Source organism: Hemitrygon akajei, chromosome 30 (genome assembly GCF_048418815.1).
Source record: "Hemitrygon akajei chromosome 30, sHemAka1.3, whole genome shotgun sequence".
Classification (NCBI taxonomy): Eukaryota; Metazoa; Chordata; class Chondrichthyes; order Myliobatiformes; family Dasyatidae; genus Hemitrygon; species Hemitrygon akajei.
The window spans coordinates 21,519,495-21,543,369 of NC_133153.1; the positions used below are offsets into that span (position 1 = coordinate 21,519,495).

At 38.5% G+C, this 23,875-nt stretch overlaps 2 protein-coding genes across 21 annotated transcripts in view; one reads left to right on the plus strand and one right to left on the minus strand.

Annotated features, from left to right (window-relative positions):
- The window catches only part of lysmd4 (LysM, putative peptidoglycan-binding, domain containing 4), a 45,689-nt gene extending 37,465 nt beyond the window's left edge, over positions 1–8,224 (plus strand). Inside the window, exon 5 of one of the 5 annotated variants that reach the window (XR_012096813.1) lies at positions 7,506–7,629. Coding sequence is in view for 1 of the 5 variants with exons in the window: in XM_073033061.1 (XP_072889162.1) it covers positions 7,506–7,607 (102 nt within the window). In the remaining 4 variants the exon portion in view is untranslated. Of the gene's footprint in view, positions 1–7,505 lie in introns of all 5 variants that reach the window. The other 4 variants (XR_012096814.1, XM_073033061.1, XM_073033063.1 and 1 more) reach the window with 4 other exon arrangements.
- A 9,812-nt stretch (positions 8,225–18,036) lies between these two features.
- mef2aa (myocyte enhancer factor 2aa) overlaps positions 18,037–23,875 on the minus strand; it is a 194,294-nt gene continuing 188,455 nt past the window's right edge. For all 16 annotated transcript variants that reach the window (XM_073033075.1, XM_073033069.1, XM_073033071.1 and 13 more), the window contains one exon: positions 18,037–23,135. In XM_073033075.1, the coding sequence (XP_072889176.1) occupies positions 22,826–23,135 (310 nt within the window). In that variant the 3' untranslated portion in view covers positions 18,037–22,825. The remainder of the gene's footprint in view (positions 23,136–23,875) is intronic.

Genomic DNA, 23,875 nt, shown 5'->3' on the forward strand with positions numbered 1-23,875 from the left:
TCAGGTTTGATATCACTGGCATAGTTGGGTAGTGTTCATGGATTCAATGCCAATTCAGAAATCAGATGGCAGAGGGGAAGAAGCTGTTCCTGAATCGTTGAATGTGTACCTTCATACTTGTGTACCACCTTCCTGATGGTAACAATGAGAACAAGGCATGTCTTGGATGATGAGAGTCCTTAACAATGGATGCTGTCTTTTTGAGGCATTGCTCCTTGAAGATGTCCTGGATGCTGGTGCTCATGATGGAGATGACTAAGTTTGTAACTCTCTGCAGTTTATTTGCAGTAGCCCCCACCACCCCCCAATACCAGACAGTGATGCAGCCAGTTAGAATGCTCACCATGGTATATCTGTAGAAAATTTCAAGTGTCAAAGACATGGAACTTGATATGTACTTAAACTGGACATTGGTCCAATGATAGTTTCCAGATTGGCTTCATTCGAACGTTGTGATGTGGTGAGAGATCTCACTGGGAGACTGTAGTATACTTTTATATTAATTCTTGCAAAATAAAAAAGTGCATTTGAAAAATTTTATCACATTTATAAGCATACCTTAAAATACCTCCTATTTGATGAATTGGTTTTTGAAATTCAGTTTGCAGTTATTTGTTTCTTTGGAGGGAAAAGTTTCTGAATTTTGATACCTCCCAACTGGGGGTGTGGGTTTTTTGAGATAAATGGAGCTGAATGTTTATCATTGCTATTTTTGGAGATTTCCAAAAGCCATTTGCAAGGTTCATTTTATGAGGGGAAACATTTTATGAGCTTAGGGAGAAGTGATATTGCTGCCCTGCCACCTGGCAATTCAGCATCAACAAGACTAATTGGTTGCTGATTTCTCTATCAGGAGAGTTTGAATACAATGGGTTAGAAATAATATGACTACTACATAAAACCCTGATTAGTCTGCGTATGGTATATTATTTTAGAAGGGATGTTTTAGTTCTGGAGTGAGTACAAAAAACACAGAAGGGTACATAACAGGAACAGACCTTTCACCCATGATGTTGTCCCAACTAATTAAGATAATGACATCTAATTAAATTATTTCCTTCTGTATGAACATGTTCCATATCCCTCCATTCTCTCCATATTCATGCACATTACTAAGGATGTCTTAAATACATCTATCATATCTGCCTCCACCACCTCCCCGGTGCTGCAGTCCACACCACGTTTCTGTGTAAGAACAAAGCAGAATATTGCTTGGTACATCTCACTTGAACTATCCTCACTCACCTTAAATGCATGCCCTCTGGTTTAGACATTTTGAACCATTGAAAACAGAACCAGCTGTCTGTCTATGCCTCTCATAGAAAAGAACCTGAGTTTGAAAAACCTCTCTTTATATCACTTACTCTCTAATCCAAGCAGCTTCCTGGTAAACCTCTTTCACACCCTGTCCAAAGCTTCTTCATCCTTCCTATAATGGGGCACTCAGAACCGAAGCCTGTGCTCCAGATGCAGCCTAACTCAGTATAGTGCCTCAACTAATAAAGGCAAGCATGCCATGCATCTTTTTTTACCACCCTAACAACTTCTGTGCCTCTTTCAGAGAGTTATAGACTTGGATCACATGAACCCTCTGTAATCAATGCTGTTAAGGGTCCCTCTATTAATTATGCACTTTCTCTTTACATTTGATCTTACAAAGTGCACCGCCTCTGTCTGCCATTTCTCTGCCCATAACAACAACTGATCTATATCCCACTGTATCCCCTGGCAATCTTCTACACTATCCACAATGTCACTAAATTTTGCAAACTTACTAACCCACCGATCCATGTATTCATCCAAATCATTTAAATATATTACAGACAGCAGAGGTCCCATTAAGGACCTCCGTGGAATGCCCCCAAGTCACGAACTCCTGCCAGAATAAGTTCAATTGACCACTACCTCTGTCATCTTTGGGCACGACAATTCTGAACCCAAAAAGCCAAGTCATCATGAATCCTATGCAACTTAATTTTCTGGATAAGCCTACCATGAGGGATTTCTCAAATGCCTTATGAAAATCCATGTAGACAACATCCTCTGTTCTACCTTCATCAATCACTTTTCACCTGAAAAATACTCAGCCAAGTTAGTAAAACATGGCCTGTTCTCACAAAGCCATATTGATGGTCCTTAATTAGACCATGTTTTTCCAGATGCTCATAAATCCTATCTTTAAGTATCTTTTCCAGTTGTTTTCCTTCCACTGATGTGAAACTCACTGGTCTATAAAATTTAGGATTACCCCTATTTCTCTTCTTGAAAAAAGGGACATTATCTACCCACCAGTCCTCTGGGACCTCACCTGTGGATAGATAGAACATGAAGATCTTGGTCTTAGTCAAGAGAGGACATGAAGATCTTGGTCGAGGCCCCAAGTAATCTCACCCTTTCCCTCTCTCAATTATCTGGAGTATATTCCACTAGGCCCTGGGGACTTATCCACCTTAAAAGACTCAACACCACCTTGTGCTTTATCTCAGACTGCACTAACATATTTGTATGCTCTGCACTGCTCTTACCATCATTTACGTGCTCCTTGGTAACTATCAATGTAAAATACTCATTTAAAACATATTCTCCGCTTCCTGGAGGGAATTGCGGTGTTGAATGCTGAACTGTAGATCAAAAACAGCATTCTCACATAAGCATCCCACTTCTCCAGATGTGTAAGGACAGTGTGTAGAGCTGTGGCTAATGCGGTCATCTGTTGATCAGTTGCGTCGATAGGTGAATTGTAGGGGATCCAGTATGGGTGACAGCATGCTGCAGATGTAGTCCTTGACCAGCCTCTCAAAGCTTGTACTTATTATTGAGGTGAGTGCAACAGGACACCAGTCGTTCAGACATGTTACTTTGGTCTTTTTAGGTACAGGGACAATGGTGGATGTTTTGAAGCAGGAGGGCACTGGGAGAGGGAGAGATTAAAAACACCTGCCAGTTATGTCGCGCACATCCTGAGTACTCGCCTTGGAATGCCACTCTTCACGGGCAAGGATATGCCTTTTTTTAGCCAGGGCTTCTTCCTTGCCACTCTTCCATGAAAACCCTTTTTGTGCATGGACTTGGAGATTGTGGAGCCATAAACCTCATCTTCAGTTGCAGCCACTGGCTTCTGCAGCTTACTCAGAGTGACTATCAGTGTCACAGTAACCTGTCTTACAAGTGCCATTCTTCTCCAGTAACTAAGTTTAGGGGGGCCAACCTGACTTAGGCAGTTCGGTTATGGTTTCATATTTTTTCCACTTTTTGTGGACTGCACTGAGCTCTGAGGTACGTTCAGTACCTTGTATCCTTCCCCAGACTTGTGCTTCTCCGTTACCGTTTCCCTGACTTTTCCCTTCATTTTGGTTTGGTCTGTTGAAAATTGACCATACCTTAGAGAAAGAAGGGTTATTTATTTTTATGAATTCATTGAAATATCTGTGATCCTCCAATTTTCTACATCAATAAATTTGGTGAGTTGGTAAGGTAATGCTGTCTATTGTACCTGAGGAACATTAGTGTAGTAATTACAAAGGTGGTGAATACTTTTTCAGTGTCACTATTTTGGTTTTTAATTTTTAATAAATTGTTGCCAGGTTTTGCAACTTTTCTTTTGATTTGACATGATATACAATGTTTTGTAGATTATCTCAAAAAATCCTACTTTTTCAAAGCGCTGCATGTAATAACAGCAACAAGTGATGCTATTGTTCAATTAACTGGCTATGATTGCTGGGTAGATACTTTCAGCTATTGTAGTGCACCAGGTCGCAGGAAAATAATTGTCTATACAATACTGTTTCGTTATTAATAGTTCCACAACGGCTTAAAAGCTTGATATACTTGCAACTGAAACTCAGAAGAAAGTGGGTTAAAATTTAAACATCTTATAAATGAATACTTCTGCTGTAACTCACAGATAATAAATTGCCAAACACAATCACTTACTTGTTTACTTTTCTGTGTACCTTTATTTTATTAATGCAGCGCTGCATGTGATATGGAGGAGTAAAAATATTGGAGATGAGAAAGAAAGAAGCTAACAGCCATGTTGGGAAGTTTCTTGGCAGACTGATAACACTCACTCTGCTGGGAAATGTGCACCATAGCACTCAAGTGGCTTGCCTCCAGCTCACTGACAACTCCTTGGCTGGCCAGAGCCACGAGCTATTCAAAACCGAAACAGATGTTAATACACATTCTCAAATTTAGTTTCATGATGTGCTTGTAAAAATGTAGTAATTTTTTTGATGTTTCTCCCACATTTGCATTCCAAGATCTATGGATTAAAAAATGAGGAGCTAGGGAAAAATTTTCATGGAAGTATTAGAGGAAATATCTTTGAATCTGTTCTCAGAGTTAAATTCCCTGTTGTGTCAAATTCTTCACCAAGAGCTGAATTTCTTGAGATAATTCAAGGTCCAGTACTTCTCAGTAATGGAGGTCAGTGACCTGATCGAATCTACTCATCAGTATCCCATTAAATCATGTACATCGCTGATTTGAACCAAATGTTTTTATAAAATCTTACTTTCCAGAATAACCCAGCTCATATGATCAACACAGAGCTTTGCATTTGTAAAAGTGGGTTTAAATCTTAAATAGGATCAATTTAACATGCAGTACCTACACAACTTCTGTTTTTTTAAAGAATTTTTCTGTCATCTATGTTAAAAGCTTAGACAAGTGTTAGCTTATCATATCTGAAGATCTGATTTAGGTTTATTATAATTTCATCTATGTTTCAATATACAGTGTATAAATGTAGGCGTATTTGGTAAAATGCTCAACACAGGCCTGTTTTATGCTTGAATACTGATTCCTTCATTTTGGTCCAATATCCATGAGATACCAATTTCAAATGAAGAAATATTCATTACTCTCACCCCCAGGGGCATTGAGAACAGCTGGTTCTTAACTCTGTGAGATCTTTTCCAGTTTCTTTACTGAAAGGTTCTACATGCAACTTGATTTTTTTAATGAACAGCGACAGCTTTTTTGTACCTCTTACATTAAGCCAAGCAGAGTAGAGATCAAACATATCTTCCGCAAGCCAGTGGCACATCTGAAACAATAGTTAGCATTGTTAGTGAACAGTCTCCTTTTTATAGGTTTAGGACAATAATGGTTCAAATACTCCATCTGCCTTTGATTTACACAGCTTCCTGAGGTCCAAGCTTCATTCTGTATAAATTAGCAAGCTGCATCAATTTATAGCTCATCTGATATTGCAATCATCAGGCTGATCTGTTTCCCAATTAAGGGAGCCAGATGGGTGACCTACCCAAAAAAATTAGCATTTTCTGATTTTTTTTCAAAGTAACATAATATTTAACATTTCTTGTAATTAGATGATGACATTTTTCTAGCAAATTACTTTTTTACTCTAAAAGAGGAACACAAATCTATTAATGATCACAATCATACCTCAAGTGTTTCCAAAAGAATTAACCTGGAGTTTTAAAATATTTTATAAACATATAAAGATAATAATATCTGCTTTCTACAAATTACGAGTAAGCTTTGTGAAGTTCTGCCTGCTGGTTGTTAGTTCTTTGAGGATATAACGAGCACAGTGGATAGAGGGGAACAGATAGACATTATTCACTTGGATTTCCAGAAGGCATTTGCTAAGGTGCCACATAAAAGACTTATCCATTAGATAAGGATGCATAGAGTTGGGGGTGATATATTAGTATAAATACAGAAATACTAATAGAAAGCAGAGAGTTGGAGTACATGGGTATTACTCTGGTTGGCAATCAGTGGTGAGCGGTGTGCTGCAGGAGTCGGGGCTGGTCCGACAACTGTTCACAATATACATTAATGATCTGGAAGAGGGGACCGAGTGTAATGTTTCCAAGTTTGCTGATGACACTAAATTGAGTGGAAAAGCAAATTATGTAGGAGATAGAGATAGTATGCAAAGAGATATTGATAGGTTAAGTGAGTGGGCAAGGGTCTGGCAGGTGGGGGGGGCAATGTTGGTAAATGTAAGGTCATCCACTTTGGAAGGAAAAATGAAATCAAATTATTATTTAAATTGTAAAAATTTGCAGCATGGTGCTATGCAGAGGGACTTGGGAGTGCTTGTGCATGAATCACAAAAGGTTGGTTTGCAGGTTCAACAGGCTATCAAGAAGGCAAATGGAACGTTGGTCTTCATTGCTTGAGGGATTGAATTTAAGAGCATAGAGGTTATGCTGCAACTGTACAGGGTACTGTTGAGGCTGCACCTGGAGTACTACATGCAGTTCCGGTCTCCATACTTGTGGAAGGATATACTGTCTTTGGAGAAGGTGCAGAGGAGGTTCACCAGGTTAATTACAGAGATGAGGGGGTTAGACTATGAGGAGACATTGAGTCACCTGGGACTGTACTCAAATGAATTCAGAGAATGAGTGGCGATCTTATAGAAATATATAAAATCATGAAAGAGATATATAAGATTGAGGCAGGAAACTTATTTCCACCGGTAGGTGAGACTAGAACTAGGGGACATAGCCTCAAGATTCAAGGGAGTAGATTTAGGACAGAGATGAAGAGGAACTGCTTTTCCCAGAGAATGGCAAATATGTGGAATTCTATGCACAATGAAACAGTGGAGGCTACTTCAGTAAATATATTTAAGACGAGGTTGGATAGATTTTTGCATAGTACGGGAATTAAGGGTTATGGGGAAAAGACATGTACATGGAGATGAGTCCATGGCCAGATCAGCCATGATCTTATTGAATGGTAAAGCAGGCTGGACAGGCCAGACAGCCTACTCCTGCTCCTGTTTCTCATGTTCTTATGTTGTGGAACCTTTATCAGTGGAATAATTGAAATGATCTCTAAACCAAGGTACTCAAGCAGGATTTCCATTTTGATTACTCAGTCAATGAACTGTAACAGTTATATGTTATTGATTTAGGTAATGGCTGGCCAAACCAAATCTTCCAGACTTCAACTCCTCACCTACTTTAGACATTGCACTGAGAATTCACCTAAACAGAATTATGAAGGTTTGACAAGTGAGCAGTTCCAAAAGGGACAAATCCAATCTGCAACTTATAATTGGAAGCCCAAAAATATAGTGATTTTAGAGAGCAAATCATTATAATACAAACCAGGTACATAATACTCAAATAACTACCGACATCCTAGATAACACTTCCATATAAGACTTATTTACAAGTCTGAACTGTAAAAGTTATACAACTGTGGAGCAATAAAGTCATGACCGTGGAAGGATTTTCTCACTCTTTGGTTATAAATGGCAAAGAAAAGGTAAATTGTAAAGAATGTATCATGGAGATGTGAACCGAGAGATATACACATATCATTCGAGTCCACCAACATGGAAAGAAGAGCACTTTGAAGAGTGACTGGACCAAATACTGTGGAGACACCAATGGCTAAATTGATATAATAGCCAACTTTGTATGAGAGCTATGCATTTTGACAGCTTGTATAAGTCATAAGTATTTTACAAATCATATGAAAATGTTATAATTTCTATTCTGTACTTTCAGAACTTTTACCATTGGCTGCAGGACATGTATCAAAAGAAGAATGGAAGAGGTTTCAATCCCAGGAATTTCCTATTTCAAGCCAGTGAACTACAAGGACTTTAAAAATATTTTTAAAACATAGACTTTATATATGATGATAAGCTTATCAATAAAGATGTACAGCTAATGGTTCACAAGATCTACCGGCTGATTAAGTTAGCCATGTCAATAACAATATATTTTCTTCCCAATAAGGGGTAGTTCCTCTGTAAGGGAGACAAGGGCTTGTGGACTGGGTGTGCAAAGGAATAGAAAAGCACAGGGCAATAACTAAAAGGCAATCATTTTTTCCTAATCATATTCAATAGTAAGAAAAGTTCAGGAGATGGCAATCGATAAATAAACCCTTATAGCTGTGTGTAGATATAACCAAACATTCACTATCTCCTGCATAGATTACGTTTATGAATTAGGTTCCTCATTTTAGCTTTTGGAATGACTACATGTAAATTATTATATCAGATGAAACATAGACACTTTGGAAAACAGTTGTCTAGATTCATTATCACTTTTCCACTTCTGACACAAGCTATTCTTGCTGTTTTTATCTTACCAACATGCAAGGAGTTCATGATATGATATTTAGAGCACAATAACATTCTCAATTTGAAAACTATCCAATTATTGAGATATTTTTGATCCTATAAACTTCTGAAGCAATGCAAGGGTAGTCAAAGGTGTAATCACTGGCTTCTCCCTTTCAATGAAGTGTAGTTAATTAGTTGTTTCCTACCTAAAGAACTTCTATATCTCATAGAAAATGAAAGTTGCCACAGTAATGCAGTCTCCAAGGGAGGAAAATGAAGTTCAAAGTTAACCTCCATTTCTGTTTACTACATTGTCCAACAATTTCACTGGCTCAATGCAGTTTTCTGCATTAATTTCACCAGTGGCTGACAATTCAGCAGAAACTGCATATTCAATTATAAGGAGCAGGAAAGTTCTGAAAGGGGAATGTCCTAGTCTCCTTATCTGATTGCTCCACAGTAAAGTGTCAGGAGATGGATGAGACTGGGAGGGGTCCTATCCAAATACATGCAGATCCTGGTTTAGGTCATGGTCAACAATACACCAGGAATGAGATTCTGTGTGACTAATGTGTTATGGGGTTCCCCCCCCCCCCCAGTCCACCATTAGAAGAGCCTAGTAGAAGATGACAATTATTCTGGGAGCACCCCATATGATAAAACAAAGTATAATTTCCTCACTAGGTGTTTCAAGTGGTCAGTACACCACACCTGCAAGGCACCAATCATCAATACATAGCATGGAAGGATAGGTTAGTAAATTTGCTGATGACACAAAAACGTGGAGGGCTGTCAGGGGTTACAGCAGGACATCAATAGGAAGCAAAACTGGGCTGAGATGTGGCAGATAAATGTGAGGTGGTTCATTTTGGTAGGTCAAATATGATGACAGAATATAGTATTAGTGGTAAGACTCTTGGCAGTGTGGAGGATTTGGAGGGATCGTGGGGTCTGAGTCCATAGGACACTCAAAGCTGCTGTGCAGGTTGACTCTGGTTAAGAAAGCATACGGTGCATTGGCCTTCGTCAATCATATGACTGAGTTTAGGAGCTGAGAGGTAATGTTGCAGCTATATAGGACCCTGGTCAGACCCCACTTGGAGTACTGTGCTCAGTTCTGGTCTCCTCACTATAGAAAGGATGTGGAAACCATAGAAAGGGTGCAGAGGAGATTTACAATGATGTTGACTGGTTTGCAGAGCATGCCTTATGAGAATAGGTTGAGTGAACTCGGCCTTTTTACCTTGGTGCAACGGAGGATGAGAGGTGACCTGATAGAGGTATACAAGATGATGAGAGGGATTGATCGTGTGGATAGTCAGAGGCTTTTTCCCAGGGTTGAAGTGGCAGGCACGAGAGGGCACAGTTTTAAGGTGCTTGGAAGTAGGTACGGAGTAGGTAGGTCAGGAGTAAGTTTTTTACACTGAGAATGGTGAGTGCATGGAATGGGCTGCCAACGATGGTGGTGGAGGCGGATACAATAGGGTCTTTTAAGAGACTCCTGGACAGGTATATGGAGCTCAGAAAAATAGAGGGCTAGGGATAACCCTAGGTAATTTCTCATGTAAGGCATGTCTGGCACAGCTTTGTGGGCAGAAAGGCCAGTATTGTGTTGTAGGTTTTCTATGTTTCTATAGAAAACTACAGCACAGAACAGGCCTTTTGGCCCATCTAGTTAGTGCTGAACCATTTAAACTACTTAGTCCCATCGACCTGCACCAGGACCATAGACCCCATACCCTTCCCATCCATGTACCTATCCAAAACTTCACTTCAATGTTGAAACCAAAATCATATCCAGTACTTGGGCTGGCAGCTCGTTTCAAATTCTCACCACTCTCTGAGTGAAAAAGATTCTCCTCATGTTCCCCTTAAACATTTCACCTTTCATCCTTAACCCATGACCTCTTGTAGTCTCACCCAACCTCAGTGCAAAAAGCCTACCCTATCTATACCCTCATAATTTTGTATACCTCTATTAAATTTCCCTTCAATCATCTATGTTCTAGGGAATAAAGTTCTAACCTATTCAATCTTCCCATATAACTCAGGTTCTCCAGGCCCAGCAACTTGTAAATCTTTTTTGTCTTCTTTCAATCTTATTTACATCTTTCTTGTAGGTGGATGACCAAAACTACACACAATACTCCAAATTAGGCCTCACCAATGTCTTATATAACTTAAAGATAACTTCCCAACTCCTGTATTCAATACCTTGATCTAAGAAGGCCAATGTGGCAAAAGCTTTCCTAATGATCCTATCTACCTGAGATATCACTTTCATTGAATTTTGGACCTGCATTCCCATATCCCTTTGTTCTAACGCATCCTTAGAGCCCTACTTTTCACTGTGTAAGCCTACCTTAGTTGCTCCTCCCAAAGTGCAACACCTCACACTTGTCATCATTAAACTTCATCTTCCAATTTTCCATTTTTCCAGGTGGTCTAGATCCTGCTGAAAGCTTTCATCCCCAATCTTGGTGTCATCTGCAAATTTGCTGATCTAGTTAACCACATTATCATCCAGATTGTATATAGATGACAAACAACAATGGGCCCAGCATTGATCCATGGGTCAGAGAGGCAACCATCTACCACCACTCTGGCAGCTCCCAGGAAGCCAATATCTAATTGAATTTACTAGCTCATCTTGAATGCCAAGCAACTGAACCTTCTTGATCAACTTCCCATGTGAACTTTGTCAAATGCCTTGCTGAAATCCATGTAGATAATATCCACCACCTTGCCTTCATCAACCTTCCTGGTCACATCCTTGAAAAGCTTCATAAGATTGGTTAGCCATGACCTACCAAGCACAAAGCCATGCTAACTATCCCTAATCAATCCCCGTCCATCCAAACATTCATATGCCTGGTCTCTTAGAATACCTTCCAACAACTTTCCCACTATCGATGTGAGGCTCACTATCCAATGATTTCCTGGTTTATTCTTGGAGCATTTCTTAAACAGCAGAACACCAGGAAAAGACATCTTTTTGGTAGGCCTCCTCTTTCTCTTGCTACATTTCAAGCTCTGCTTCTTAGTCCTTAAGTTTTGGGTCTCCCTGTTGCAGACATTCCACCTCTTCCGGAAGTTCCAGGAGTCTCCCGCAAATTGATAGCGGCTCCCTGATGCCCGCAAATCATATATAATATCCCAGAAATCGATTTTTTTGAGAGGGAGAGGGAGCAGGAGCAATTCATTCATTAGCATAGCTAATGTTATTTAAACTAGCTGGCTCGCTGCTAAGGAGCTACTCTATTGCAGACACCCCACCTCTCCCAGGAGTCTCCCACAAATTGATGGTGCTACCTCCCTGAAATGAGTTTTTGCAGGGTGGGGTGTCTGCTGTTATTCGACTGGCACCAGCTGCTGTTTCTGATTTGCAAGATTACATAGTGTGCAGCACATTGTGAGTCCTTCCAGTTACCAATGGGCACACATCCATGCTGATACAGGTTACAAAACCTCATTTTGAGGAGACCAATATTGTTTACCACACTCTTCTGTAACTGTGTGGCCCGCTTATTGTGGTGAACTAGATATACCTGTCTGACTGCTCCTGTGGCTCCTCCCACAGACCCTGCTGACTGCTCCTGTGGCTCCTCCCACAGACCCCTGTATAAAGGCGACTGTGGGCTGCTGCTCTCCCTCATTTTCCCCAGGATGTAGTGCTGTTTATTCTTCCAGTCAATAAAAGCCGATATCTCACTTCCTAAGTCTCAGCGTGAGTTATTGATGGTGCATCACTTATCTGAGCTCTTCTGCTATGGCGGGAGAGTAAATTAAAGTGAGCAGCCATGGAAATACAGGTTACCTCAGGACACAGTGGAACTCTTTGCTTACCCTGGTGACTGAAACAATAATAAGAATCAATGATATTGATTGGATCAAAGAGGAAGCAGATCATCAATTAGCATTCCATTCCCCACTTGTGCAGTGTAATCAGAGCGAGTCCCACCTACAGGATTGACTGCAGCAACTATTTGGGGGCGATGCTATACAGTGCCAGTGATCCAGGTTCAATTCCAACACTGTCCATGAGGAGTTTGACCACGTGGATTTCCTCTGGGTGCTCTGATTTCCTCCCACATTCCAAAGACATATGGTTTAGTAGGTAAATTAGTCTCATGGGTGTAATTGGCTAGCATAGGCTCATCAGGCCAGAGGGGTTTATTACCGTGCTGCTTCTCTCGATGGTCAACTGGTGGCGCGGTGACATCAGTGCCAGACTCCAGAACGGAGGTTCCGGGGTTCGAATCCAGTCGGGCTGTTCCTGAGTACGCTTTCCATCCATGCCAGCTTGAGTGTTGAGCTTGCAACTTGACCTCATAAGATAAAGAAAAATACTGCAAAATGTCTGTGTGAGGAGTGGCGCGCCACAGTCTTTCGTTCCGTGCCTTGTAAAGCTTGAAAATGCCCGACGCTGGCCTCTCAGGCCTGAGTCGACGTCATTATCATTCTCTTAATATATGAAAAGGAACTTGTCAAATACTTTGATTGGGTGGTTGGGTTCTTGTTGAAAGGAAGTGCAAGGCGGCCCAACTCCACCAAGAGAGGCCTGTAGCAGAAGTCTTGTTCCCCCAACCCACGAGGCATGCTCAGATAACATGTTAACTATTCCTTTTCCTCTTAGCCAGTTCCTAATAACATCTTTCAATGAATTTGCTGCCTCCCTGTATTGTCCCACACACTTGAGAGGAAAGCAGCAAAGACCGAACATGAAGTCAACAATGACATACCCGTAAGGATACAGTCCTCTGGGTTGTGTTGATTAATGAAAATGTTTGGCAGTGTAGACTTCCTGAGGAAAAGGTCAGGATGCTTCCTAGATACATGGTATTCACCAAAGGGAAGATCTTATGGTCCACAGTAAGCTGGATATTAGAGGAATGGAAACTATTCCCCTTACAAATGGATACAAATGAGAGATTTCAGAAACTTGGAACAAAATCCTTCAGAGTCTTGCCCAATTCAATAAATGATTGTCAACCTATCTAATGGTTCAATGTGTGACCTGCAATGGTCCTGTGACTTGTGCAAACCAAAATGTACATTCTGTTCAAGTGATTTAGACAAAATTACAATAATTTGCAATGCAAATTCTTTCCTACCATCTGATAAGTCATTCCATTCACCCTAACAAGAAAGCAACAGGCACACATGCAACATTTTATATTAAGTTGTGATTTTCTTCTTCACATTAGGTTTAAATCATTTCATTTGATATATATTCGTTTAAACGAGGATTCCCACCTGGGGTCCCCTCAGTTAATGGTAGGGGTCCATGGCATATAAAAGGTTGAGAATCCTTGATTTAAACTCTTACTGACCTTAAATGCATGTAATAGTAAGAAATTTTTGTGGAAAAATAGAAATGTGAACAAGATCCAAGGAAATATGAAAATCCATACTTTCCAACAGTAATTGTTTTAGCAATTGGATGAAATTGTGTCATTAATTTAATAAGATAGTAAAATGCTTTGTAACATACAGGAAATAAGAATGATAGAAAAAGTTGCAGTTCTAACTGGGGTGTTACAGTGAATTATGAAATTGACATGGCTTTAAAAATAATAGATATTACCCAGTGCTTTATGCTTTTCTTGTTCAGAAATATCCCTCAGCCCTTTGTGCTACATTGCCATTATACTTAAGTAATGTAACCATTTTTTTTCTTAAGGATGATTGCGATCTCCAACGTCAGATGCCATTCCCTTGCCCACTCACAGGAAAAAGTGCATAATGTTCTTATATTGATCAGCAAATTAACTCCTTCCCAACATTCTTCTTATCCTAGTAATGTTCAATGGTAATTGGCAGACCAACCTAAGGTGTATTACTGCCACCTACAGAGCCTTCTTCCCAATATACACCCTGTGGCCACTTCATTAGGTACAGCGGCTGATTAGTGCAAATATCTACTCAATCATGCGTCAGCAACTCAAATCGTAAAAGCATGCAGACATGGCCGAGAGGTTCAGTTGTTGGTCAGACCAAACATCAGAATGGGAAAGAAATTGTGATCCAAGTGACTTTGACCATGGAATAATTGTTCATGCCAGACAGGGTTGTTTGAGTATCTCAGAAACTGGCGATCGCCTGCGATTTTCATGCACAACAGTTTTTCTATAGTTTGCAGAGAATGGTATGAAAAAGAGAAAAAAAAATCCAGTGAGCAGCAGTTCCATGGGGGAAAATACTTTGTTATTGAGAGAGGTCAGAGGAGAATCGCCAGAGTTTAAGCTGAGAGGAAGGAAAGAGTAACTCAAATAACCACGCATTACAACAGCGCTGTACATAACGACATCTCTGAATGCACAACACATTGAACTTTGAAGTAGATGGGCTACAGCTGTAGAAGACCTCACTGGGTTCTGTTGTGTACCTAATAAATGGCCACTAAAGCTGTCATCTGGAAAAAGCCTTGATTAAAATGGAGTAAAGGCTGCAGATTTCCTTTATGAGGTAGACTCCTGATCCTACATGCATAACATTAGTTATTGGTGTTTATTATGGGCTTCAGAGCCCATTAAAACAATTGTCAAAATACTCTAGTCAGTACTATTAGATGGGAAAATGTTTGGTTAGTCTGCAGTGGAGTAGGTCATTTGGTCTGTTTCACCTGGGTATATTTGCCACTTGGAATTGATGTGATAAAGATATTAACCACAGATAATCAGTCAACTAATTTTACATCAAGTTTACTATTACAGTTTGTTACTTCATTGACGGGGGTAAGGATGAAGTATTTTACTTTTCAAATTAGTATTTTAGGTTTCAGCATCCATTAGCTTCTTTAAGAGCTTTCAGAGTCAGACACAAGTGGACCACATCTTTACAAACACTCCAGATCCCCTAAGAATAGTTTGGTTATGAAAAGGGCACAACAAATTTGTTTAGGATATGGACCCAAGGCACTTCTTGTTCTGTATTTATGATACGGCAGATGACAGGCAAGGCCCAAAACTAGTGCGATGGGCTCTCGGTTGCACCAAGACAGTTACTGTCTGGGACGTTATGCCCCAGCTTATGCCTGTGAATGTGAAACTGACACTTACAAATATGATGGCATTGTTAGACACGAGTTTACTGTTGGAGAAGATCAGGTAGTCTAACTTAAATCATGCAGGGAAGTACCCTGCCCTTTTTTGTAACTGGTGCGTTTTCACCTCGCTGTATTCACTGACAAGACCTGCATTAGGTAAAATCCCATCTCAATTATTATCAGCCTCACTTTGCTGGCTCACATTCTAGTTTTGAGGCATATTGCATCTGCAGTCAGAGTAATTAATAATCAATGATTAACATTGGCACCCAATTCACCATATTGGGTTGGATATCTAAAAGTTCATTTTGTTCGTTATACACATGTGCAAAGCTATCACATTTCCTGGCTGTGTATACTATGCTAAAAACTTGGCTGATATTATCAATATCTAAAAGTGTTGAGAACATACTGTTATGTGCCTTCCCTGCACAATAAGGTTAGGTCTGAAAGAGTGATTTTCACTCTTGATAGTAGTATACAGTTCTAGTTGTTATTATTCTGATGTAGTGTACCTGCATACAAATATTACTGGGCCACGTACAAACTTGGAGAATTGGCAGCTGGAGACATTTTTGACATGCACACTCCACTATTGACCTTTGAACTTCAAAACCATCATTGAATCTGTTAGCACCAACTTTTTCAAAGGCACTATTTAGCAGAAATTTAAAGTCATATAAAAGATTGCAGGTACAAGAGCACCTACTGGCCCGGAGATTGAACATTCTAATGTGACTATTCCCTCAACTCCCCAAAGCCCTTCTACCAGCTATAGGACACAGATCAGTTCAGGGCAGAACTTTCTTCTTGCCTGGATGACTGAAACACTAATAAAATTCAATGATCTTGACTGTATCAAGAAATAAAGCAGGCTATCGATTAGCATTCCATCCTGCACCTGTGCAGTGAGATCACACAGTGAGACCCATTTACAGAATCCACTACAACAACTTGTCAGACAGGACTGGTGACGGGGTGGTGAGGCTCTTACTGAAAGGATGCCTCATGGTAGCCCAGTACTTTCAAGTGAAACCTCGAGCAGCAGCCCGAACTTAACATTTTAAACATTCCCTGTGCCTCCTACGTTGAAGCTGGCCTTGCTACCATCCTTAACAACAAAGCAGATCCCTTTTGGAGTCTGCCACCTTTCTGTATCGTCCCCAAAATTCCTTTAAAAATAAGTCAATATAAGAACATGAAGGGAAGACAGCAAAGACCTGAAGCGAAAGTGACTTCCTCTGTCTCTGTGCAGTTTCTGTCAAGTAAAGGCCTTAAAGTCAGGAGCCACATTTTATAATGATATACTGTAATTTCCCTTTCAAAGTGAAGTCAACAGGGATAAACTCTTGCTTATGTAGCTAATCTTTTATTCCAGGGAAAGCTAAGTTAATCTCTTAATATTCAAGCACATGGAAGATATTGAAGAGACTTCACTCAGGGTTCTACAATCCTTGTTGCCTTTACAAGGGGAGGAAGACAGCATACAGTTTATCTTCGCCTGCTGTCTGAACTCCCTCACATTGGCTCTGCAGTAGAGTGCTGATCAGCTGTGGCTATGGACTCACTTTCAGGAACTCTACCATTAATATTGTGTGTGTTTATTTGTTTACTTTTTTTATTGTTTGCACAAATGGTTCTTTATTCACACACTAGGTGTTTGATGGACTTCGTTGCATGGGTTATTTTTTAAATAGGCTCTTTGTGTTTCTATGCTTTGTGGCTGCCTGCAAGAAAACAAATCTCAAGGTTGTATACAGTATACAAACTCCGATAATAAATGTACTTTGAACTTGAACTCCAGTCATTTAGGCTCAGATTTCTGAAATGTCTTTCAATAACTGAGCTGCTCCAAAGAGTGCTACGTGACATCATTCTTATCTTCAGCCTTTAGGCTCTAAGTCTACCTACAGCCGGGTAAGTGATAACCCTCCACCCTCCCCACTCCTGTTAGACTGTTTGAGATTAACTTATTTTTTATTCTTTCTTACTTCTTTTCTATATTTGTATATCTGTGTATTTGTAACGCTACTGTGGCACTATAATTTCCTTTGGGAATGATGGAGTATCTATCTATTCTAAACTACATAGCTTGCTTTACAATCCTTTCAATGTAACTGCGAAACACTCTCCTCAATATATGATGAATTTAATATAATTGGACATCCTAGGTATTTTTCAGGTGCACAGTTAAACAAAATTTGGAGCATAAGATATTGGGGAAAGACCAAAAGCTTAAATAGAGATATGTTCCAAAGTGCATTTTTGAAGAGAATAGAAGCAGAGAGAGGTTTAAGGAGGTAATTTGAGACCTGATAGCTTTGCAGCTGAAGACTTGTCAGTAAAGAAGTAATCAAAATTAAGGATTCTCAATAATATAGAATTGGATAGTAGTTATTTCAAATTTCAGGGCTGTCAACATTACAGAGCAAGGTAACAGTAAGGTCATGGAAGGATATTAAAACCAGACTGAGAACCTTAGAACTGAAGACAAATTAGAAAATTGAATGTTCTTTGGTTTTTTTATTGCAAGTGTTTTAAATATGTGTTCCTGTTTATTGTGTGGTTTTTATGTAAAGTTTCATAGTTGTAAGAAATTAGGTAATTCAGTTTTTAATTTTTTCCCCTCATGCCTCTGTAAAATGGTTCAAATATTATAAATTATGCTGATCATTTTTAGGAGATACCAAAAATAAAAAATTCAGAATGTGACTAGGTGTGCTCTAAAAATAATCCGGTGTGACCAGCAAACACCATTGCAAGACTGACCACAAGAAATCCACAGCAATGAGATCTGTATCCATTTTTTTTGCAATTCTGTTACAGAATTGAATATATCCATACTATCAATATATGTAAAATTAAATGTATTAAATGCATTTTTAAATTTGCATTGAATAATTGACATGGACTCTCATTACACAGTAAAAGCCAATATCTTTACTTAAGTGAGTGCAGGGTACAAATTTTTACAACAATCTCTAGCATAATCATCTGATAAAAAGTTCACTTATCTTTGTATATTGAAGTAAAACAACACATTCAGGGAAATTGCAGGTTAACTTAAAGTCTCATCAACATTTGTTTCAATGATGGCAACAAAGTCCAGCTTGTGCTGCCAACAGGCTTAAAATTTAAACCGTGAACAGCTCCGGTGATTTCTACAAGTAACAAACAATTACCAAATACATCAGTTTTAAAAAAAGCCATTTTAAATATTTTGCAAAGAAGTGTCTTACACAGCATAGGATAGAAAGTCTGTGCAAGAGAAAATCATTTGTATTCCCTTTCTCTTTGCATACTTAGTTTAGTTTTTCATAAACAGTGTCCAGAGACAGGAAGTTTGAATTCTAGTTTACTGTCGCTTGTGTGCAGATGGACATCACCTTCATATATCCCTGGTTTCCACAGCTAAGCATTGCATAAAATGATTGCATTGGATAAGCCTCATCCTACATGTTACTATACAAGGTATCTTAAGATTTTTGCTTTTAATATTTGTAAAATGTTTAAAGTGAAATAGGACCTGGATGTTAGTAATCAATTAGAGAACTTTAGTAATTGGAATTCAAAAAGAACCAGCAAAATCAGCTGCCTAATATAAAGGTGTTGGTAAATGCCTTTGCATAAGTCATAAATTAGTTCAGAATCCGATTACCAGTGATCTTTATGCTGCAAAAAAGATAGTGATAATAAATCTGATTCTGAATTAATTCATGACTAAATGTAGAGGTATCCATTTTCCAACATCTTTATGTTAGGCACTAGATACTTTTTAAATTCCTATTAACATAGGTCCATGGGATTGTGATACCAATGAAACTATTTGAGATGGTAAATAAATGTTATTTAGAATTTACCCTGAGAGTGAATAGTACTTTTACTACTCACAATATTGATACTTTACATAATTGAATAAAATGTGACATCTAAATCAAAATGTCATGATAGTCATCAACTCCTGGTGTTATTGAAGCTCCTTTTCCTTTCAGGAGCTGTGCATTCAGCAGACAGCAAAATAGCTGATGCAAATTTGAGGTATGCACTCCCTCGCTATCACAGGCTACTGATACACGTTACATTTTGAGAGACACTGGATTTTGTACTCATTACTCAGATTGCTGGTGCAACATTTTTTGTAGTTATACATTTTGTTTCACGTTTGGGAATTGGGAACAAATGCCCTAAATACTAAATGTCAGCATGCTTACAGCCCCTACTGCTCCTCAAGTAAAATCTCCTCAGACAGCACAGAGATGTCCTATTCCTTTAAGAAATCTCTTATTAGTCTTTGACTTCAGTTAAAAAATCTCTGATGACACCCCCCTCCAAAAAAAAAAATCAGGATAGAAATTTGGCAATCATGATTACCACTTGATTACCAATTGATGTATCTATGTTTTCAAGTACTGTGCATCCAATCTTCCAAATTATAATCATTTAGCATTTGGACAAAGGGGAATCTAGAAAACAAGGATTAAGAATAATAGGTAGGAAATCCAGCTATACACACTGCCGGTTTAATGCATCTCTCAAAATGTTATTGTTTTCTCTCAAAAGTTAGATGCTAAATTATGTCGCACCATAACTTAGTTAGACTAAAATAGGGAGTTGTAGTTTGCTATGACGATACCTTGAAATATTCTGCGGAGCCATGTAGAATGATGGCAGTACCTAGCGCATTTCAATACTACACACTTCCTATCAAAAATATTAGCTATCAAATAAAAGTACATGATTTTCTTTCATTCAGATGACCCCATACCATTTTACAATCCATTAATCACTACATTACAAAGGAGGCATCGCTCCAACCTTTCAACGTCCCTAGCTGAGGCTTGGTAATCTCAGTGCGAAGAGTTATGTGGTACATGGGTACAGTGAAGGAAAAGGATGCATTTGAAAACTTTTTTCTTAAATTATTAACTTGAATCACTAGGTTTTCTTAATATAGACATAAAATTATTAACAATTAGCAACAGTTCCTATGTTAAACCAAGTTTGCACTGACAGTTATTGCCCACAATGTTGGACATTTACTTAAGAACAAAACGTAAATGATGCCACCACATAAGGCAATTTGCACACAAGGAGACACAGTAAATATGAAGCAAACTTCTTACCAAATGTACAGAAAAGTTTCATTTACATGCATAATTCAATAAAGCAATATTTTTCCATTCTGCAGATTACACAACTCAGCTGCTTCTCTGCAGCTTAAAAGTGGTCTGTTCAGCAGTGAGTGAGCAAATTATAACCCTTGCCAACATTTCAGTAGCATTAGCCTTACTTTGTCATCTGAACACATTTTCAAAAAATTAAAATGGGAACGTGTAAATGTGGAAAAACATACTGATTTGAGTGTGTTAAATGTTAATTCAATAAGAGATGCATGCATAGTACAAACACTTGGTTTAAATCAGTTGAATATATACATTAGACAAAGCAATGAAACAATATTTTGAATACATCTGAAGGATTTATATTCTTCAATTAGCTAAACAGAAAGAAGGCCTGATTTCTAACACTCCTAAAGAAGATCAAAGGAGGAATATTCTGCCCATATTTTATTGTTAATAAAAGAACCAAACAGCAGTAATGATCATATCATAAGTACATTTTGTAAGAACACCAGTCATACAAAACAATGCTTGTAACTCCAGCTTAACAGATGGGTACTAATGGCATAAGCCTCCAGAGCCTGTCAGGTTATACACTTTGAGCTTCACTCTATACAAGGAATGGAATCCACTATAAACCAAGAAAGAGGTCTATTCAATTGCAAGCTTGTTGCCATCATTTTATGGCTGTGTATACTGAGCTTTAAAGGTTGCCAAAAATCAACTGCTTATTACTTATTAATGACTGTTTATTCATTAGTATAACTGTTATGTCCCATTGAAATACCTCATCATTTTTGGAGATGAAATCAGATGATTAATGAAGGGGCCAGTTTCTACAGTAATGTCACTGGAAACAATTGGCAATTTACATGTCAATTTAGTTCCCACTTTTTTATTACGTACTTCTAATCACAAAATTACTTAATGTGTACTAGAGATGAACATGAACGGATTTGGTTCCCTTTGGTGCAATCAACCTTGACTCACTTGGGAGTCATCAGGTCAGTCCGTTCGAGGGGGTACAAACCTTACTCTATTGCTCTATTTCTACAAGTGTGCACTCAGGCCTCCCCCTTTGATTGTCAAATCTCCTATTGCACTCACCACTGAACAATCCTTTATTTTAAATATATAAAAGACACCTTTTGTATTTATTACTGTCAAAAGGTACTCACCCGCACTACTCTCTTGCAGGTATTTTTTTTATATAAACCACAAGTGTCTACTGTCAGTGAATTATCACAAAAGGCAGCTTATATCAGAAAAGTGTAATTGAATAAAGCAGTGAAATTCCATCCACAACAGTCTACAATAAGGAACTTGTTTTCAAGTTTGTGCATGACAAATATAACATTGGGATTGAGGATCTGCTTTTTATATGTATAGTAAAGCATTACCATACAGCACAAATGACAATTATTATACACATTTACTGCCATAGAGGAAAATAAAACTTTTACTACTTTCTGCAAATGCCATATATAATTAAAACCCAAGGAAGTACAGCATATTAAACAAAATAGTAATTGCCAGTGGATGATCTACGCATAAGGATCTTGCCCTGTCAAAATGGCGATTATCCACAAAAATATACTTTGATCTGGTGAACGTACAATACATTGTACACTGACACCAAAAGTGATATATTTAGGATGCTATATACACAGACATTTGGCTCAAATTCTCTTTACATATAGGTTAGCAAGTGTTCACGGCTTTTAAGGTTTAGCCTGCATTTAAAAAAGCAAATCTAAGCCAAGGTAACAAGATAAACCATGTCTAGAGAGCATCAACATGCAACTTTGGCATATATAAATAATTTCATAGCTGAATGTGTTTAAAATTATACAGTTCTATATAATCAATAATAAGTCAGGGTATTATGTTTTCTTTTAATAAAAATATATATAAGTGATCTGGAATCAAATTTGGATTTCAGACATCAACATAAAAGAACTTTAACCAAATTCCAATTATAACTTAATATATTAAGTTTCTCTTAATGCTATATTTCACCTACAGTCTCCTCATTTCTCATGCAGGTACTTAATGCATGTTTCCAATAAACTGTTCTGTCGCTTCAACAACCCGTTTTTGCACATGCAGAAAGAACTGCTCACCTCAACCCTACACCGTGCAGTTTAAAACACTCCTTCAAGAGACGGAGACCCATGCCAGGTTCAATATCATACATTTATTTTATGTACAGTATTGCTCTCTTTTGTTTCTTTCTACAGCTTCAATGATACTAAGCAGAAAATTTAACTAGCCACACCATTTTTTATACACACATACAGGACACTGTCAGAATTGACAACCAACTGTCTTGTTTCTGCAAGCATGGTAGGGTTGAATATAATTTTTTTTTTTGCAAACCAGTATAAGATAACAGCTAATACAAATAAGTGCCAGACTGGGACAGTGACTACAATTTAAATGTGGGACACCTGCAAATATACAATTAATTTGCACTGTAGAGTACCTGATTAACTTATACACTTTCCACGTCCTTGTCTTAGATATGTAAGGACAGTTCTCTTGTAACAAAAGAGATTACTACAAAACTGCAGCAAAACGAGGGCTTTATGTCACCCATGTGTCCATCCGCATGCGCTTTACGGATGGGCTCTCTCGGTCATCCGTTGAGGGCCTCTGGAGTCCAATGGGTGAATGGAAATCACCCCGTGGTTCTTCACGATCACTCCCATCGTAAGAGCTGCTGGAACTACTCAGGCTGTCAACCGGCGAGCGTCCTGTATCATGTCGCGTCTGTTGCGGGAAACCCGAGGGCGTCATTCTATCTCGGGGAGGCGAGATGGGCTCTGATTTGATGTTGACATTTTGATTTGTGTTGACTGAAAGGTTTGCACCTTGAAGTGACTGACTGTTAACTCTGCAGAAAATGAAAACAGATAAAATGATTGTGACCAAGCATACATTAAAGATTATATTTGGTGTTACTTATATACCAGAGTTAAAATGCCAAACAAAATCATGCTCAGCAATGCTGCAAATTAATGGTGTGATGGTTGTTTGCTAATTTCGGCTTTCTAAACATAGCAACTGCCACTTGCAAGATCAAAAAAAGTTTTAAGAAAACTTCCAACTAACAGTTTGCTTAGTTTCTGGTTGTAAAAAGTGAGTCCGTTCAGTTCTTAAAAAGTAAATGTAAAGCAGTAATCAGCTTGAAGTTAATATGAGCACTATCTATAGAACACCTTTGCAAATAAGCTCTATTTTGAAGATGTTCTGCCTGCGTAGAAGCAGATGCTAGCTCACTAACTGCTTTATTGCTGCTCAAGATGCAGTATAAATCTTTTTACTCAAGATGCTTTTTAATTTGGGTTATTTCAAACATACAAGCTGACTCAAATTGCTTAGTTCAAAGAAAATTGCAGAATAGATGGATAATATCATTTAGCGTATCAATAACTGGCGTGTTTATAATTGGTAGTTTTATGTACTCAAGGAAATTAGCTTCATAGCATTGACTGTTGGAGCTGGGATCCAAGTGTCCAAAAATGCCTTTAGATTGTGTTAAAAGGATATCTAAGGAAATATTATATGTGTATGAAGTCACTCAAGTAGGAGTAAAGGGTATCAATGTATAGAGCAGTTTAGGCTAATCAGAAA